Genomic DNA, 21,363 nt, shown 5'->3' on the forward strand with positions numbered 1-21,363 from the left:
TGAAATCTCGGGAACAGGCCCCAGAAGACTGGTTCTCATGGAATGAAGCTTTACGGAATGGCATTGATTTGAACTTCAAATCTTTCAAAGCTGTGTTCGATTAACCAACTCACGCCCAACCTAGACATGGCACACAATTGAATGCAACTTTCTCGCTTTTCTCCCTCTACCAAGGCAGTCCCAGGAGCCTGTGAGTTTGGTGTTGGTGATGGGAAATACCAAGGAAGAGGCTGCTTAACCCTGTCTGGCCACTCCTCCCCAATCCATCTATGATTTCTAATGCAAATGCACATTCAGATATACACCAAGTCCTCAGTTGATGCTACAGCTGCCAAGTAATGCATATGCATGTTCAAACCAATGCTCAAAGTCTGTCACTCTAGGTGTACCTAAGGTCCCCTGCACCCTTAACAAGGAGCTTTATTGATCTGTGCCCCCCCAAAAAAATCCCACTTCTCCTGTTGGGGTCCCTTGGCAAGGACCTGTACCAGCACTCCCCCCCAAAAAATCACTTTCCCCACATTTGATCTCGTCACAACAGTGATGGCACATAACCACACACATCTAAGTCACACACTCCATAGTCTCCAGCCGTCTACCTTCATACCTTCTTGCCATTTCTCCTACTGCTCAATTTCCAGCTCTTGCCTAAACTCATGACATTACAGAGATAACTGGAGACTGATTTCTGGGGTGGTTTTTGTGCCCCTTCCCTCAGACCTGTGCTCCCAGTAGAGCTGGCTTTGCCAACTCCTAGACATTCCTCTGTTTTAGCTGCCCTGCCACGGCTACTGTGAGAAATCCAGCCCTTGGGCGCTTGTGGCACAGAAGTGGATTGGGGTAAACCTTTCCCAAGCTGCATTAAATGTTGTGCCAAGGCAGTACAGTTGTGCCAAGGCAACGGCAGGGGTTTGCTGGTGGTAGAGTAGCACCAATGCTTGTTATTGTGCTGGCAGTGGGGCTAGGGTCAAACATCATGCCCTTGCATTCTCATGGGATTCTCATACCAAGGTCCCGCGTGCGCCTTTGTCAGCATATTGACTCATGGAACTGGGTCATAGGGGAGACACACTAGCTTTCACCCTCAATTTCAGGATGAATTTCCTTTTTAACCATTGGCCTATGAGATCAATTGCGTGCTTAATAATATTTGTTGACTGGCCGGTTGGAAATATCCATGTTTTCCTGACCTTGCTACAGTCTCTGTGGTTTCTGTAACATGCAAATTGGGAAGAGTTGTTTATGATGTTTATTTATTCAAGCACAGAGGAATGTTTTTATTGCATACCAAACAAGGAGGTGATGTAATGCAGCTGAACATCTTGATCTAACTTTCATTGAGGGAAAAATCCATTTGCATTCACTAACGAATTACTACCAAATTGCAAAAAAAAACCTGATAAAAACTTTCGTGATAGATTCTAAAAACATTTTATCCATGATTGACACTAACACCTCAAGAGTTCAACTACAAGTGAGATGCGTCACTGAAATATGAGAGGCCCTTCTTTGTTTCCTGCCAGGGGTGGAGATATAGATGATGACAAGAGATAGGGCCTTTTCAGTGACTGCACTGATAATGTGGAATATTTTGACCCACAAAGGAATACACTTAAGTTCTTGTCAGAATGGTTAGAAACGGAAGAGGAACTAAGATGACTTCAAAATTCTTTTTTTTGTTTTTTTTTTGTTTATCTAGTGCCATCTACGTACATGGCACTTTTCAAATGACGACAGATCCCCGCCCTGAGCAGCTTACAACCTAAAAATCAACACAACAGAGGAAAGGAAGAGAAATGAAGGCAGGGATCAACAGTTATACACACTTGGCTTGGTCATACTAGATATGGGAATGAGGAGGTTATGTGAAAGGCTTCATGGAAAATACAGATTTTGAGAACGGATTTGAAGGAAGAACAAGACATTATAGGAGGAAGAGGGAAAAGGGCATCAAGGGGGAAAGGACAAAATCATTTGAGGGAAGAGGAAGCCTTGGGAAAGGTGACGGTGCTAGAGCTCGATAAGAAAAGATCACCATCAGAGATACTGTAGAACTGGAGGAGTCAAGTAGAGATGGCAGGAGGATGTCTTACCCAGACCCAGAAAGAGCAGTCTGCACACAGACCAGCTATAGTTAAAAAACAACAACCAAAAACAAACCCAAGGGTACCAATTATCACATCCAAAACTGGAGGTAAACACACATAGTTCCTCAAAGTGTTATCTTATCCAGAGTTCTTTGCAGAAGGAACCAAAAGTGTTGCAGAAGGTGGTGGACAACCTTGTATTGTCCCTGGATCAGTGACATGGTCTGGAGACAAAGGAGGCTTAAACCACTTGCAAAATGCTTCAAATAGACATTGAACACAGACAGAGGGCTTCCCATAAACCAGACTTTGCAGATACTGAACTTTGTTGTGTCCATATAGCAGTATTATACAAAAGGATACTTTCAAGTCCTAAATTTAACTTACATTTTTACTCGTTCAGAAGGTACAATTATTGGGCACAATCTGGCAACAACAACATTCATCATAAAGTGTGCTTAAGTTCAAGTGATTTAAATGGGGGAGATTTAAACATGTGGTTTCTCCTACTGAAATAATAATAATAATAATAATAATTTATTATTTATACCTTGCCCATCTGGCTGAGTTTCCCCAGCCACTCTGGGCGGCTTCCAATCAAGTGTTAAAAACAATACAGCATTAAGTTGGACTTTTGTGACACAACAAATTGATATTTTGCATTTCCAATAAAAATGACAACACTAAAAGTCGATTAGCAGAGTTCAGTTAGTAGACTTCACTAGTCTAGACCATCATCTTTAGGAACAGATATAACTATCCTCCTTAACAAAGAGGTATTTGCATTTTCTTCTATACAGGAAAATTAGTGAGGTCACAAACTGAAACACACATCAGTGCCAGTATATAGTCTGAAGGCACACAAAACCAACACCCTTCTGAAGTTAGGCAGTTTTGGGTCTAGTTAAAGCTTGAATGGCATGTACACTGTCTTAGGTTCCATGATGGGAAGAAAGATGAGATATACATGTAAGAAAAGCTAATTAATTAATTAATACAATACTATGGAGTAACCCCACCTCCCCAAATTGTGAGTCAACCTCTATATGATTGTGCTGCCAGTCATATTTGATACATTACCTGCGAAAACTTGCCAAAGGCTTATAAGCTAGTGAAGCTGTTTACCTAAGTAAGATGTGTACGCATTATGCAAAACTGGATCCTCTAACAACAAACTTCAGATACCATGTTCTCTGTTTCTGATGAAGCGTCTAAGATGACAGAGGTATGAAAGGCATTTAATCAGATATCTCTGCAAAAAAGAGAAAGCATGTAATTGCTTATGATCTCATATGTGGTAGTAACTGAAGAGGGAAAAGGTAATGTCTTTCTACATTGGGAAATAACTTTGCATATTTGGCATTCTCTTCTCTAGCTGGTTTAGCATTGTGGTTTGGAGTTATTTGCATTTTTTTTCTAAACTAAAAAACTGAAGTGGTTGTTAAGACATTTTTCTTGCATAAAGAACTGTTTGTAGAGTAGGGAGTTTGAAGACTTGAGACGTGTGAATTAAAAATACCACTCATATGAAAACCTAGCTTGATCTGCTTCATATGAAACCTTAAACCTATAAAGCAGCATCGTGAAGCCTTTGGGAAACAGAATGATTTTGTGTGGAACTATTTCTCTGATTTTGGTTCTGTGTTCTGCGTGGGAGACTATTCCCATCCTAGACAGTTCAAATTTGTCTTACTCAGAACGAATGCCAACATTATTCTCAACACACTAGAAGATTCCAGCACTACTTAGAGGCCCAACAGAGGACTTCTGAATGGGAAAACCAGAGCAGCCAGGCCAACAGAAACAATTATTTCTGCTTTCTTGCCTAGCAAGAAATTGAAGATGGGTAACTATTTTATGAAGGGATTGTAAGTACCCATGTCTGTCACATCAAATGGGAAAATACTGAAAGAAAATTTATATTACATATTCTTTGGAAGGTTTCAATGTCTGAGAAAAACAAAAGTGTTATATGACCAAACTGTGATTCTAGTGCTTTTTTTTAGAATAAAGAGGGAAAGTGTCTACAGCTTTCATAAGAAAGCAACCCTCAATGATGAGATTAAATTTCCAAATGTAGCAAGAGACAAAAACTGAAAAATAACAGCTACAAGGAACTCTAGCATGGAAACAGGGGAGAGATGCACTTATAGCAAAAGCAATGCAAGAGTAGGTTCTTCTGGTATGGCAAATCGCTTTGGGATAAAAAAATGTTGGATGCAGCCACTCACTAAACCTGTTCATCAAAGAGTTCAAGTTTTCAAGCTAACTCTGCAATACTTCATTGTTCAGCTCAGTAGAAATTATACATATTATAATTTATTATTAAGTCTTTGTGAATCAAAATGGAAAGGCAGCTTTTTCTCCATTATACACATCATAATCCATTAGAACATTCTCCTGCTTCTACTTAATAGTTACACAGTGCTGTCAGAATGGTAGGTACAAGTGGCCTAACCTTAAAATAATCAACAAGGACACCTTCAAGGCAGTGAATCTAAGTTTGGCCTCATTGAGAGGCAGAATTTCAATATGAGTAGGAAAATGAGAGTAGCCCTAAACATTATTATTTTTTAAAGAAAAAATGCACTGAGTCAAGGTATTTTCTTTGTAAATATTCTTACACTTTGCATGAGTTCTGAATCGGGTTTATTTCTATTCTACTTGATTAAGGGGTTTTGTGTGAGCTGAAAGTTTGCATGATCTTTCAACAATATAAACTGTCTCGTTTTCCAAAACAACAGTTGTGCCAATTTGTGTTAGGCAGAAGAAAAACATTATTCTGGCAGACACTTGATGACATAATACACCAGCTAAATAAAATTCACATCACTGAATATTATGCTGTGGATGTTGCTGGTTCAATGCATCTAGCTTGGCACACATTAAAATGGCTGTATGAGTGCCTCACCACATATCCAACATGCAGTTCAACTCAGTTACCACATCTTTCATATAGCTTCCAAAAACAGATTGAGCAGTGATGTGGTGAATGTGGATGAAACTATTATATGACTGAGTAGTGAATCAAATAACTGTTTTCGCCATGCGCTGAACTCTGCGTATTCCCACTCAGCTCACATTCTCAACACACTAGTTTACTGTGGAAATGGCCCTGAATTTCAAGGTGTCATAGCATTTTAAATATCTTTTATCAATTTTGCATCAGGGAGTAGAATACAAAGATTATTTCCCCCCCCCCCCAGTTTGCAGCAGGATAGTTAAGTATTAGGAAACAAAAATGCAGAGCATGAGTTGGGACCAGTTGTTTACGTTCCATTTGGATCCATTTCCAGTGCTACTGTAAGTAAACTTTAAATAAACAAAACAATCCAGAAATGGGCTCTGAATAACTGTGAGATGCTAATGGGCTTAGGACAAAAGATTCTTCTCAGACTAAACAGTACTATCAGAACTCGCCAAACAAGAGGGGTGACTGTTATAACAATACTGTAAAAGGAGTTCTGCTAACAGCAACACAGTGGAAATGTATTAATGTACATTCCATACAGCTTTGGCCCAGAGATGTGCAATTTCCCACTGATGGTTCCCACATTCAGTCTTGAATTGGATACCACAAGAAGACTATCTTATACTGCTCAAGTCCAATGAAGCTGGGAGTCACATTACGGGTCCCCTGACACCCACCCACTCGCCCCACAATGCATAGCAATGACTACAGCAGCGTTTCTCAAAATGGGAGGAAATGTGTTGGGTTTCCAGCAAGAGATTACAATTTTGCACGCTGTATTGGTAGTAAGATTTAAAAACAATCAAGGCTAAGGACTTCCTTAGCACAAGCAAAACTGGCAATTTCACTGGGTACCATTTTGGGCTTTTAACTGCATCCCGCTTTAATCATCATCTATTATGAAAAGCAGAGGAGATTCAGACAGAGATGAGAGCAACAGTGAAGAGGAAAGATTTGAAAGGAAAACCTGAGGCAATTCCTTATAGTTAACACATACTATAACCATATGCTGCTCCTATTACAAATGCAAAACTCCAGCCGGACAACTGCCTTTAACTGTAGAATGGCCCAAGTGTTTTCCTAGCCTCTGTGCAGCACAGCTGCCCCATCCAAATAGGTTCACATCCCTTAGCTGAAGGCATGAAGAGGCTGAGGTTTTTCTGCCTCTACACCATCCAGAGTTTCTAGTAAGAAAGGAATGTGCTTAGAGTGCTGGACTAGGACCAGGGAGACCAAAGCTCAGCCTTGAAGCTTACTGGGTGACTTTGGGGCAGTCACTATTTCTCAGTCTAACCAACCTCACAGGGTTGCTCTGTGGATGAAATGAGGAGAAGGAGAGTCATATACACCACCTTGAACACCACCTTGAACTCCTTGAAGGAAAGGTGGGATATAAATGGAATAATAAGAGGGGCACAGGCAAATACATGTCTCCTTGTTGACAAGAACATTTCACTGCTAACCATCATAAGCTGATCCACAGGACCAGTTTGGTAAGAAAAAATGGTGATCTAAGTCAGAAAATGGTGGTTCAACTCAGAACATGTTTCACATATTTACAAGGCTGCTCTAAAGAAGAGAGGAAAAACAGCACCAGGGAAGAAGCAGTAAATTCCCGAGGCAGCAGGGCAGAAATCAGATAAACTGATTCCTAGTGAACTGTCCAGAGAAGCTTAAGTTCTAAGCAGTTTAAGATCCAGGGGATTCTATCAATGGCAGATGGAAAGATGAGATGATGAAGGGGAAATAAAAGCCTCCAAAATCACCTACGACAGTTCAGTTTTAAAGCAAATACTGAGAACTTCCACTTGGAATGGGTTTCTCATTCGCTTAAATGCCCACTGGGGCTCATGGGACTTGGAGCTCAACAAATGGAAAATAAGAAGCCAAATGTATAATTTTTGTGTGGATGCTGCTTGGCTCCACTGAAACAAGTAAAAGACACCACACATCGCACAGGGTTGCCTTGACATGGGTGCAAATGTATAGGAAAGCAGGGCCGGTCCAAGACATTTTGGCATCTGATGCGAACCACCAAATGGTGCCTCCCTACCAGGGAACAAGGAATGAGTGAAGATCTACACTGGGAACGGGGGGGGGGGGGGGAATAAAGATCTATACTGAGAACAAAAGTGGGAGGACAGCACCAGTGCCTCCTATTTAAAAGGCTGCTGTAGAGGCAACATTGGAGGGAGAAACCAAGGAGACGGCAGGCCCAGTCTTTAAGAAGTGTGCAACAGCTGTCATTGCCACCGTGGTGGCGGTGGCAGAGTGCGATGTATTCTTGGGAGGCTGGATCTGCTGCTCCTGTGGATCCTGATGCCTGAGGCAGTGGCCTCATTTTGTCTCATGGGTGGGCTGGCCCTGAGTAGATGTATTTATTGACAGTGCTCACTGGTTGCCTTTCCAATAAAAACTGGCCAATACAATTAGTAGGATCTAAAGATCCTGTGCGCAGAGTCCCATACATCAAATGGGCAGGAGGTGAATGTCTTTAACTCACTCTTTCCCCTGAAAATCTGCTCTGGAGACTAGGAGCTGGGAGAGGGAATAAGGAAAACTGGCAAAAATCACCTCCCTGCTCCCTTCCATGGGTGGCAGCAGCAGCTTCTGGGTCTCTAGCCCTTCCATTCACAGAAGGGCTACCCTGGACCTAAGCCCTCTTACAAAATAGTAACATACCTAACGGTATTTGAAATATAAGTGATAACTAATTTTTTTTTTAAATCATACATATTTACTCAGTAGTGCTTTCAAGAGATGAATCAATTTTTGATTATTTCGTTTTTGCTACTCCCCCCACCAGTTCTGGTATATTTAAACATCTGCATTCATTGACTCAAGAGGTTTTACACCTCTATCACATTGCTTTTAACATACCATTTCCAAATTCTATAAATATACTCTAAGATCACTATCAATATAAATTCAGACTCTTCAAAGTACAATATAAAAAGACAAATTAACCACGGCAAAGCAACTGTAATATTTCACATTATTATTACAGTGTAAAACCAGTGACTGGCTTACAAATAACCTGCTGTGTGCACAGAAGACACTTCTGCTCATGTGGGTGAAAGGGAATGTCACCCCCAACACTGCTTGGGGGGGGAGTGTCCCCTGACTCTCTGAAGTCTGTTTTCAAGAAGAATGAGAAACTCTCTCTCTCTGTGAATTATGATCCTGCTTCCTGCAAGGACAGGGGCTTTTCTCTTGAGCAATGGGTGTTTTGCATCCAAGCAGATATAAGTTAAAAGATCCCTAAGATATTTGAAACAAACTGTTCCATTCCATAAGCTTTGCAAAGTAAAAAACAATATAGGTTTTCCCCTCTCGTTTTCAAAATACAAACACATGCACTTTGCTGCACTGCTGTGATGATAACATTTTGCACTAAACATGGCTAACTATCATATATCCATGCCAGAAAGTAATTGCACTGAATGAAGTACACTTTTACCACTGGATATTAGTTTGCACTTACCATAAACTACAGCGTTATTACTTTCCCCTTCTCCATTTTAAGGAAGCTAAGAGAACAGAGCCCTTTCCTACATTTGTAAGTCTAAGGCTGTGTTCATACCATGCCTTTAAGGCACGTTCCCCTTCCCCCAAGAATCCCGGGAACTGTAATTTCCCTTTCACAGAGCTACAGCAGCCTTAACAAACCATGGTTTCCATGGGGGTTTTGCGGGGGGAGGGTGTGTACTTTCTATTTATGGTGCCTATGCAGCCTTAAACTTGCATCTGGCTCGAAGGAGTTTTGCCACCCGCATTCCACACTCACAACCAACTAACATTACAGAGAGTGAAATCATTCAACAATTCATCAAGCGGTAAACCTGCACACGACGACTTGGCAGCTATATGGATGCCGAGTCCTACCTGATATGGAGGAGAAAGTTTTCACTCCCCTGCTTCTTTGGATGAGGTGCAGAGGTGTGACAGGATTCACCCCACCACTTGGCAGTACCAGCTTACTGAGTGGTTCCATGCACTTATTGAATGGTCATGGGCACTCATTCGCAGCCTAGTTCAGGCATAGGCAAACTCGGCCTATGTGGTGTAGTGGTTAAGAGCGGTAGTCTCGTAATCTGGGGAACCGGGTTCGCGTCTCCGCTCCTCCACATGCAGCTGCTGGGTGACCTTGGGCTAGTCACACTTCTCTGAAGTCTCTCAGCCCCACTCACCTCACAGAGTGTTTGTTGTGGGGGAGGAAGGCAAAGGAGATTGTTAGCCGCTTTGAGACTCCTTCGGGTAGTGATAATGCGGGATATCAAATCCAAACCCTTCCTCTTCTTCCAGCTGTTTTGAGACTACAACTCCAATCATCCCTGACCACTAGTCCTGTTAGCTAGGGATGATGGGAGTTGTAGTCCCAAAACAGCTGGAGGGCCGAGTTTGCCTATGCGTGGCCTAGTGCCTCCAGCCACATTCTCCAAGCTTTCCTCTTAACAATGTGAGCCGGTGAAAGTAATTGCAGAGCACAAAGAGAGTTTTAAGTCTCATTGCTTTCAGTGGGCGAATTAAGCGTCTCTTAGATCACTTCAGATGGAGTCAGGGGATTTAAAAGTGCTTTTGGGTATCAATATTAGCTTGAGTGCCCACCTGTCCCCAATACAGGCGTCTCCCAAGATCCAGCGGCTTACATCCCTTATTTGCTTCCCCCGCCCGCAACTTCCCTATGCATATAACTCAGCTCTTGCAACATCCTGTGGTAAAGTACTGTCTACCAATCCACTGTGATTTGGACCAGTTCAGTCAAGGGGAAATTTCACTCATTCATTTTCTGAAAAAAATGATAATACTTGCCAGTGGTAGTTGTGCCTTCACACTGCTAGCATGTGGCTTTTATGTTCTGCCAGTAGCATTAAAGATCTCAAGTCTCTTGTGAGTATTGACATTACATTGCTTGTGAAAGAATACATCAATTAAGATCAATGTCAGTTGAATTAATTGTAGTGTGGCTGCTGCTAAGTTTTAAATTGTGGGTTACATCAAAATGCCCTTACATTTCAACTGCATAGCTCCATTATAACACACACACACATATTTGACCAGAAGCATGTCACTAAACCTCCACAGGATTTTGTAATAATAATAATAATAATTTATTATTTATACCCCGCCCATCTGGCTGGGTTTGATCATCATGGTCTGACTACTGTTGCCCTACTCTTTGGCTTTTCTAGACTGTATTGCTACTTTGGTCTGTATTTCTAAAGATGCTGTAATTTTCCTGTTCCTGTACTTCATACAAACACTTTCAATTGTTTTAAGAATTATGTTTCCTTCAGCATAGGAAATTGTAGGGCTATAAATGATAAATGTTTACATTAAGAGGGAAAAGATAAGTTCATTAACTGCATTCTAATGTCTCAATATTTAGGATACTAACTAAATTTCAATGACATTTGGATACCAATAGGAGACATAATATGTGCTGTCTGAGAACCTCGCCCTTGAACTGTGTAAGATAAATAGCATGTTTCATATTAAATCTTTCAAATAGGTTGTTCATACAGTTACATTAACTTCTGATAATAAGAAATGAAAAGTTATTTTTTAAGATAAATGATTGATTCAATTGTGGCACTTTGCCTAGGCCTATTACGAAATATCATTCTCCTGCATTTGTCCTGTAGGTGACAAAGTTTCCCTTTCTTCCACACTCTTTTCTCAATTTAATTTACCAGACTCCCTTATCATACTTTATTACAAGTGTCCTCTAGGACCCAGAACCCCTGTTCATCTCCTTCTTGGTACACTCTTTAGTTGTTGTGGCAACCATCTGTTAGCCTGTGTTTAAGTATTTATGATATACAGCATTTTATTTTACATAATTTTTCCATTGCAAGGACTGCTCTTTAATTTTAAGGGTGTGATTCTGTAAGTTCTCTCAACTACAGCCTAGAGGGGAGAGATCCTGACATACCTGACAGAGATTCTAAATGGCACTTCACATGAGTCACTTACAGTACCTCAATGGGAGAGCAATGAGGTATTTCTATTCAAAGTCTATGGAGCAGAGTGTATGAATAATGTATGTTCAAGAGCGCACATATGTCTGTAAATGATCTTTCTCTCACACACATGCACGTATGTACGGGAAAATGTAAACATGTTCTAAAATCAGTTTCACCAAAATGCTGACTATGAAAGAATATAGGCTTTGGTATAGATTAATGATAAATAATGGAAATGTGTGTTCTACAGCTAGAAGACCAACTATAAATAAAGCATTATTGAATATTGCTAATCTGACCTCATGTTGATACAGAAAGTATTCATTTTGCCATCAGACAAATGAAGAATATAGTATGAACAAAACACCAAACGTTAATGAATGTAGCAGTTAATTATCTATGCCTTATTCAAGTATATATATATATACCTTATTCATATATGCTTTCGTAGATTTCGTATATATATATATATATATATGAGATTTCTTTCTCCACATGTGCAAAAACAGTATTTCTACTTCCATGGCATTGATTGGGGTTCCTATAAAAATAATCGTAATAAAATACAGAATACATCTGATACACTTAACTTCCACCATTTGCAAGAAGGTAAAGTTAATCCTTTGGATACCATCAAAATCATTTTAAACAGACATTGACTTAGTAAATATTACGGTCTACCAGCACATGAGCCATCCTGCAGAGCTGGCATAAAAGCTATTTAATTCACTGTCTAAAACCCTGCTTTTGCTGTCTTTTACATTAGTGCATTTTGCATAGAGTACTTCAAACAACTTTTAAGAAAAGAACTGCATTTAAGCCACATAAGGAAGAGTTACATAGAACTCTTCATAATTCCCATGTAAACAAACTTCTTATTGTTCCCTCTTCTGCACAAGCCAAGGGATTCAGAAGTCTTTTGAGGATTGTCTGAGGAAGAGAAGAGCAAAGCAGAACTTCCTAACATCTAAAATAAGGTGCTCTCTAGGGAATGGGCAGAGGGAAGCATCATGCAAGGTATTAAGTCACACTGTGATTATGTTCATGTGTCTTCTTTCAGTTGGTGGTCGCACTGGCTTCCTTCTGACGTAGCCTCTCTTTCTGTTGTTTAAGAAAAAAAAGGAACTTTATTATCATTCTTCTCTTTAATTTTCCATCTGTTCTCAAATTGCACAGAGTATGTGGTCTAGTACACTTGAAGAATGGAGCAGTCCAAAACCAAAGTAGACATAAGCTTTTTCTTTTCTGAAAATTAATTCCTGAAGTGCCAAGCCAAGACAATGGCAAGCTTTATACAAGCATACTTAGGTTTGCATCTAAGTCACACCCAGAGTAGACACACTGAAATACAGTGGTACCTTGGGTTACAGACGCTTCAGGTTACAGACTCCGCTAACCCAGAAATAGTACCTTGGGTTAAGAACTTTGCTTCAGGATGAGAACAGAAATCGCGCGGCGGCAGCAGGAGGCCCCATTAGCTAAAGTGGTACCTCAGGTTAAGAACAGTTTCAGGTTAAGAACGGACCTCCAGAATGAATTAAGTTCTTAACCCGAGGTGCCACTGTAAATGAATGCAAAGGAGTCATGACAAACTTATTGATTTTAATGTATCTACTCTGAGTATGACTTACCTGGATACAAACTTAGCCTCTCATATCATCCTAAATATATGCCACTGTATTCTGAAATGCCTTTATAGTTAACATTAGCTAATATTGCACAGCCACAAAATATTAGTAATGTGAATGCAAACAAGAATACTTGGGGAGGGATTAATGTCTCTAGTTACAGAAGTCGATTTTTTATTTTTTTAAAAGAGAAATGTACTGGAGCTGATTTTAGCAGGGGCATCCCTTTCCCACAAAGTGGGACAATACTGTAGTGGTTTCTCATTGCACATACGGAGAGGTCCCTTGATAAAAAAGGAAACTGTAATAAACCCTGATTGTGTGGACCTTGGGTACATAGAAGTTGTGGACTAAAGCCAGTATAGACCAGATAAATTGGCTCACACTCTTCCTTAGGCCAAACTGATAAATGACCATCTCCCCTCCAGGATCACCCCTTTATACCAGACTGTACCAATAATAAATGGCACAAGCATGATTTAAGCACAGTTGGTTGTTTTTCCCCCTCAAATATTGCTGCTAAATTGGATCCACCTTAATTTGGCAAGCCAGCACTGGTTGCATCCAAATATGGCAAAAGAATTTTCCATTTGTCTGTGCACAAAAAGAAGAGACAGCAGCCTATACTGGAGAAAACCCAGGAAGCCAGGCTCGTTCCTAGATAAACAGGGTGACAAATGTAGGAAAAGGCCGAAAATAATGCCCTATTTGCTGCCATTTCAATCTGATCTCCACTCTCATCCCCTTCAGAAATGTGATGGAATTTTTAGGAGCACATGTTGTAAAAGCAGCCCTTGAGATTATTCAGAGTACAGAATGCAGCAGGAAAGAAGAACACCAATGGGTCAGAGACAAGTGACAAAACCGAGACAGCTCCTGAGGACTGATTTTTCCCCCATGCAGACTAGTTTTCCTGGCAAAGGTCTGTGCATGGACATACTGAATTTAAAATTGCAAAGGCTTTTGAATTGACTCCCAGTCACTGCTTCAATCACTCAAACAATATTACTTGAATATATGTACTTTGGGATTGGAAAGGACATGATAGTAAATTGCATTTGAATGGACTAAAACATGCATCCTATTAGCTGTTTTTAAAAGCAAACTAGAAGACAAAGCCATTCCAAAAACACATCATACCAGGCTGGCAGTAGGGTTGATTTTCTTTGTTTCCACTTTCTTTTCTGCAGTTAACTTGTTCACTGTTTGTTGAGCCATTTTGAGCCTGAAACAAAATACACACAACAAATCTTACTGGAGCCAAAGAAACAGTACATATCCAGCATATGCAAGCTGCTTTCAGGAGCGCTTAGTTGTTGAATATGAATAAGGCTGTGTACACATGATAGCTTTATAGCATATTCAAAGCATATTTCCGTTCTCAAAGCATCCTGGGAACTGTAGCTTGTCAAAGGTGCTGCGAACTGTAGCTCTGTGAGGGGAAAATTGCAGTTGCCAGGATTAAGGAGGCAGGGAGAGGGGGAAAATGTGCTTTGAGTGGGTTTAAATGGTATCATGGGCTTACAAAGCCAGTGTGCAAACAAACAAGACAGTATCAAGCCTGAAAGGTTGAAAGGGAACGGTACGCCCCTCTCTGAAAGGCTGGAGAAGATGTTAAGAGCAGAGGCTACAACTATTAGAGGTGGCACAGTGCAAGGGCTGAAAGAGAAAAGCATCATGGCGCCAATAGCAGCATTTCCGCTTGCTTCTCTTTCTATAGACCCAGCCTGGGATGTTTCCTGATCATTGTGTTGTCTGACAGAATACTGGAATCAAGCTTTCATATACATCTGTGATTTATGAAGTTTACATGTTGTTTTCCTGTCCTCTGAAGGGTGCCAGTGTGGTGTAGTGGTTAAGAGCGGTAGTCTCGTAATCTGGGGAACCGGGTTCGCGTCTCCGCTCCTCCACATGCAGCTGCTCGGTGACCTTGGGCTAGTCACACTTCTCTGAAGTCTCTCAGCCCCACTCACCTCACAGAGTGTTTGTTGTGGGGGAGGAAGGGAAAGGAGAATGTTAGCCGCTTTGAGACTCCTGAAGGGGAGTGAAAGGCGGATATCAAATCCAAACTCTTCTTCTTCTTCTGCAGTAATATGAGAAAGCTTATTCCTTTAACAGCACTTTGTATTCCTGCAATTTTCACTGGTTAATATGCTTTATTACCTTACGCATACTACCTAAAGATTTTTTTTTTAAAAAAAACCTACATTGCTTGTCAAAATGGTGCCCATACAGCTGTTCAATGTTTGTGACTTCATTATTCTTGCTTAAGGAAAAAGTCACATTACTTTCCAGAGGTCTTATTTCAAACCATACGTACACAGTGTGCTGATAAGAGATACAGAAATGCACTCCCCGTTAATTAAGCATTCAGTGATTAAATCTCAAAGGCTTAACATACTATTGTATGTGACTAATGTTGGTCAGATTTCCTCTCCCTTCATACTTAGTACAAACATAAAACCTCCACACGTTACAGGGATTATAAATCTTCCCATGAACTGCTCTTCATTTTTGCATAACGTTCTTAAGCTTTAAAATGCATTGACAAATTATGTCCCTGGATGACATGGCGCTGCAAGACCCAAACAAAAGAATCACGGTTGGCTTTCATTTAAAAAGTTCAATGAATATGTAGCTTATATAGCCTTCAATTAATCTACTAACTGTTAGAAGCGTAAGTCCGGCTCACACATAATGCTACACTATGATGGGGGGGGGGCAACCTGTGTCCTTCCAGATGTTGCCAGACTACAATTCCCATAATCTGTGACAATTGGCTTTGCTGACTGGAGCTGAAATCCAACATCTGGAGAATCATAGGTTCCCTATCTGCACAAGGAGAAAGCAGCTGCCATAAACCTCAGGCTCCTGTACTTCCCGATATCTCTTCTCATCCCACAAGTCCAGGAAAAGGATTTCTGGCACAATTTAGTTTCACTTTCTACTTGGGTTATCATTACATAGGAAGCAGGGATCATGGCTTAAAACAAACTTTAGCCAGTTTCTGAACAGGTCAATTTTAGACCATGCGTTATGAAGCTGACTTGTTAAACCACAGTCTCTGATTCATAGGAACAAGTTGGGGCTTGGAGAAAGTGAATTTGTGCTCTCCTTAATTGTTGTTTTTACTAGAAACTGAGAATCCTGTGGCCCACCACTTCTCTTTGCATCTTCAACAGCATAAACTCAGGATCTCATAACAGTTAAATCATAACTAAACATAACTATGAATCAGGATCAGCCCAAGATTGTCCTAGTCCAGCATCCTTTGAAAGAATCCTCGCAATCAGTGAGCTCTAGGTAGCCAACTGGAGACTGGCCAATGGTTCACCACCAAAGTCTATTTTTTGCCTGGCCTCAGCATCAGGAAGCAATCTTGTCAAGCTGGGATACTGCTCCAATATAAGTTAATAGAATATGGAGAAAACTACAGTTCTGGATCCAATACAAAACTCAAAATCAAGCAGATAAGGCTACTTCTTCACATGACTTTTTTAAAATCTTGACTGGTGCCAGTGTTTGGATATTGTGACCACTTTCCTGTATCATAACTTGGGCTAAAGTAAGGTTTTTACTTCTATTTTCCATGTGTATGTGAAACTTTAGGGACAGCTTCATATTTATTCCCTCAATACATTCAAGAACTTTATGCTACACATTTTAGCATTTCCATGAATGAATGGCCTTATATTCTTTTTGTAAACAATTTCAACAACTGAACAGAATAGTTAGAACAGGACTCAAGGCATTATAGTGCCATTGAAAATAACATGGTCATAATAAACCATAGTCTTCTGTTTATCATTTTGGTTGCAGATACTTTACAAACAGATGTTTTATGGGTATATGCAAAGTGTTAAAAAATTCTCAATAGCATACATATAAACATAACTGAGGTTACTTTGTGAATAATTTTGCATTTATCAAAAATAGAGCTGTGAGTTTCTTTGGTAACTCTTTCCACTGTTTTAGATTTAACCGGCTTTAATAATTTGGTGTCATCTGTTCAGCATAACATGCAAACTACATTTTCTGTTGTGAGAACTGATACTAACTAGAGTTTGCAGCCTATTTAATCCACAGAGCAACATCCCCTCTTAATTCATATAATTAACTTTTTTGAACTTTTAGGAAGGGACTGTAACACTACTGCGTTGCATTGATCTGTGAGTGATGCAGCCGGGACCCACTTTCCATTCAAGACAATTCCCATTAATATTTTTTGAATCTTCAGTTAAAATGGAGGGGGAGGGAGGCAAAGAATCTTAAGGAATGCAGTTAGTTTAAACCATGAAATCTGACCATATGTAAGGGGAATCCGTTCAAAAGAAGATTTAGGATCACTCATCATGGTGCAAAGAAGGTCAAAATACGCAAACGAATTGAGAAGAAAGGTTGCTGGTGTCAGCAGTAATATTAACACACTTTTACAACTGTTGTGTATTGCCATGCCGTGTGGAAAACCACAACTCAAAGCAACAGAAAAAGTAGAGTTCTGTATTTCAAAAAAACCTTAAACCACCTGATTATTTGCTTCAGGAAAAAAAAAGGAACAAAACACACAGCAATTGAGTTTTGGGTAAGAAGTTAAATTAACTTCAAATGTCCCTACCAAATTCTGTTCTGAGGGATCACATTTTCAAACCTATATATTTTCAGATTAAATGCAAGAACCAGAGCTATTTTGAAAAAAATAATAATTATACAAATGAACTATAGAAGTTCAAATGAGCCTTTTTTTAAAAAAGTAACTTTGCGTCTATAAAGTAAAAGAATAATTTTCACCTTTACAAGAACATACATAGTTGTGCCAAGGGTTAGGAAGAAAAAACACTGCTTACTTAACCCTGTGGCCTCTTCTCATTCTCAACATAGAGGGAGGAAAGAATAGGAATTAAGCCATGAAGTGATCCGATACCCAGAGACTGATTATTAGCCACAGACGGCTTCCTTGCTGGCGCAGCAACCAGTAGATTGGACCTTAAGTCAACAACTGCTATTAAGTGCTTGTTGGCACTATACATCACCATATTAAATTCCAACTTGATGATCTGTATTTATGGGATGTGTAAAGGATGCTAGGGTATACTTTGCAGTATGTTATTGAACAGGGTTACTAGCTTGTTGAGGCTGTTGTGTTTTTCAATAAATACAAGCTGTAACTGACAATGTTCTGTTCTGTGGTAAGCTCAATGCTTGTTTTCAAACTGAAGCTTGGAATGTATATTACTTTTTTTGTGGAGGATACTTTTTTTGGGGGGGGGCTTTATGTCAGGTCCACATATAATGCCAAACTACGACATGGCACAATAGAAATGAGCTTGTGTGTGCCTCCCTCTCCTTGTCTGCTCTTCTTACTTACTTACTTACTTCCTGGTTGACTGCATACCAAGTTCGCCATTTCATACCTTACATCAGCATGGCATGTTTGGCACTTGCCCTCAAAACCATGATTTCAGGCTGCAAACTAAAGAGTTTCCCCACAAATCAGAAAGCAGCTAATTAAGTGGAGTTTCAGCAAAGGCTCAGTCACGTAATATGAGACATGCAAACTGACATCTATTGTATGAAAATCCATTGTGACTTATCTGAATTCGTGAGACATGCGAAGAATACCAACCATATATTTATTTTTAAAAGCACCGATATCATTCTGTACATGCTTCTGTAGATAAGACCACACATCCCCACCCCTGCTGCTCCATGGTTTCAGGAGGGAGGTGAACAGATTTTTCAGAGACTACAGTACTAACAATGGCCTTTTACGTATGTATGTGACTACAGCAGCTAGAATGCTGTATGCACAGAAATGGAAAGAAGAGACGGTTCAAATGAAGGAGGAATGGCTTTTAAAATCAATAGAATATGTGCAAATGGCAAAGCTGACAGCAGTATTAAGAGATCGAAATGATGAACCTTTTTTAAAAAAGAAGAATGAAGGCCATTTTGGACTACAGTAGTACCTCGGAAGTCAAATGGAATCCACTCCGGAAGTCCATTCTACTTCCAAAACATTCGGAAACCAAGGCGTGGCTTCCGATTGGCGGCAGGAAGTTCCTGCAGCCAATTGGAAGCTGTGGAAACCCCGTCGGATGTTCGGGTTCCAGAGAACGTTCGCAAACTGGAACACTCACTTCCAGGTTTGCGGTGTTCGGGAGCCAAAACGTTCGACTCGCAAGGCGTTCACGAACCAAGGTATGACTGTATTTGAAAAAACACTAGTCAAATGAAATCATGGGCAAGATTTGAGAAAGGAACAATGGAAGAAAAATGATAAAGTAATTGTATTAGAGGGCTTTCCATAACAGATAAGTTTGATATATAACACAGTAGAAAAGGGTTTGAAGAAAAACACTGTGGAAGTGTGGGTGGGAAGTCAATGCATGAAACAATGTAACTATTTAATTTGAAGTCAATTTGGGGGGCAAAAGGAAATTTGATAAAAATTATATTATATAAAGAATACTAACAATGGCCTGTGAGTGGATGCTCCCACAGATGGAAGGCTGGGAAACATTCTCTCACCCCTTTACAGTCCCCAGTAATTCCCCAAAAGTGCCCTTCAGAAAAGTGTTGGAGATGGTACAATGGGTTCCAGGGGAATTAGTGTAAATTCTTTCCCATCACTTCTACCATCGAGAGCCTGCACTGGATTAAAGGCTCTTCTGTGAATGAAAGGAGCCCTTCCACTTGCAGGAGGGCAAGTCTAGATTCAAGTCTTTGTAACTGTAAGTGGCTTTCCAAAAGACTATCTATACAAATGTCCAATATACTGCATTTTCACAACTGGGAAAATGCAATACTCCTATAACAGCGCTGCTCCGTTAAAGGAGAGCGGCTGTATCATCCACAATAACTGAATATACTTTTATTATATAAGAAATCTGATGAAGCAGAAAGGCCCTCAACACTCCAATGGCTGATTTTTTTATATCCATACCGAAATCAGGACTGACTAAAAGTCACTACAGATTAAAAATAAGCCCATGAAAGTGACCGTGTAAATTGACCCTAAAACGGTGTCACATCCCTGTGGTATTGAGAATACCGCATGGTACTGAGAGTAAGATAATACTTTTCAGCTACTTCATTCAAAATTTTCACTCAGCTGAGCAAAACAGCCATACCAAATTTATGACTGTTGGGTACACGTAATATATTTCTGCTTTATCCTTTTCATGTAATATTCATGTAATATTTATGTTCCTGAGGTAATCCAGGAATTTCATCTTAACTGCCTTTTGATTTAAGTAGTAAGTATGTTTGCTAGTTATATATAATGTTTGTACCTTTGAGTACCCTCAGATTCCTGTATGCTATGCAGATTTTGTCTTGGGGCGAAAATCAGCTATATTACACAGGCAGCTAATTTATTTTCATGGTAGGTTAAGTGTAGGGCAGCATGGTTAAAGTGTTTCCTCTTCTAAAATGTCTGATAAAAATCTAATTAGATTTCTACACTTTTCTTACATTAAAAGTCAAGTAGTTTTCAGACAAAACAAACCCTTGCAGCCTAGCCCATTGGTTAAAGCTACCATTAACTTGCTTTTTCTTAGTCCGCTAAGAGATGTTGCACTGTCCTTTGAATAACCTCAAAATACTCTAGTAGAACCAATAGTGCCAATAATGTTTGATGTCTTACTATGTCTTAATTTGGTGGAAGGCGCCTAGAGTGGCTGGGGCAACCCAGTCAGATGGGCACCACCATCATCTCATAATTGACAAGTTGGCAAAATAGGATCATTTTGTTGCTAGATGGGCATCCTGTATAAAATTTTGCAAACTTGCCTCTGTTCACATTTGTGTTTTAAAATGTTGTAAAGAAAAGAACAAAAATTATCAACTATTTGAATCATCAGGTACATCGACTTCCTAAATGTTTGCAAACCAAGGCGCAGCTTCCGATTGGCTCAGGCACCCAGGAAACAATAGCTAACAACCACATCGGACGTTCAGCTTCCGAAAAACATTCAAAAACTGGAACACTTACTTCTGGGTTTTTGGCATTCGGGACCCGAAATGTTTGAGTACCAAGGCATTCAAGAACCAAGGTATTTAACCTTTCTTAATCTAATTGAATGAAACTATTTTTGTGTCTCTTTATTTGACATGTAAACTCTTGTTTATGAAGATGTGCATTGCAAAAAAATTACTAAGGATTCACTGTAATTCTTTCTGGTTGGCCACTGTGAGAACAGGATGCTGGATTAGATTGGAAGTTGACATGCCCCTTTCCTATGTGTAGAGGGGGCCTTTGTTTTTTGGCACAGGGCGTTCAAACATGCAAACCTTCCTTCTTCTCTCTGAGGAATTTTAAATGCTGCAGTCCAAGAAATAGTTACAGCTTGGGTGTATAAACTGCCTCCTTTTCTATTCTGCTGAGGTTATGAAAACAATATGATTACACTAAAATACACCTTAGGAAAATAATTGTTTTTCAAGACATAATGGTTATTTCTCAGTTCTCTAAATGTGTTTCTTCCTGGAAAATACGGCTGGCAAACTGTCACTCATACTTTGTAAAATAACAACCTCTAAAGGGTCATGGTTTTCTAAGCCATTTGAATGTGATAAAGAAACAACTCATCTGTCATTCAAACTTATATACTTGACATCAGTTACTCATTGTCTTCATGAATCATCTACAAGTTGAACTGAGAATAAACTGAAACCTTTAAAGGCTAAAAGTAATCTAATGAAGTCATTAG

General features: G+C 39.8%; 2 protein-coding genes across 2 annotated transcripts in view; both read right to left on the reverse strand.

Annotated features, from left to right (window-relative positions):
• Nucleotides 1-21,363, reverse strand: part of LOC310708985 (formin-1-like) — a 179,503-nt gene that overhangs the window by 5,428 nt on the left and 152,712 nt on the right. The gene's annotated exons all lie outside the window — the stretch shown is intronic.
• The window catches only part of LOC310708236 (formin-like), a 109,740-nt gene continuing 100,061 nt past the window's right edge, over nucleotides 11,685-21,363 (reverse strand). Inside the window, exons 16-17 of the mRNA XM_083506306.1 lie at nucleotides 13,793-13,877; nucleotides 11,685-12,125 (exon numbers count right to left, since the gene is read on the reverse strand). Of these exons, the coding sequence (XP_083362432.1) occupies nucleotides 12,081-12,125; nucleotides 13,793-13,877 (130 nt within the window). The 3' untranslated portion in view covers nucleotides 11,685-12,080. The remainder of the gene's footprint in view (nucleotides 12,126-13,792; nucleotides 13,878-21,363) is intronic.

The sequence above is a fragment of the Podarcis liolepis genome (assembly GCF_965112155.1).
Source record: "Podarcis liolepis genome assembly, chromosome: 1".
In the NCBI taxonomy this organism is placed as follows: domain Eukaryota; kingdom Metazoa; phylum Chordata; class Lepidosauria; order Squamata; family Lacertidae; genus Podarcis; species Podarcis liolepis.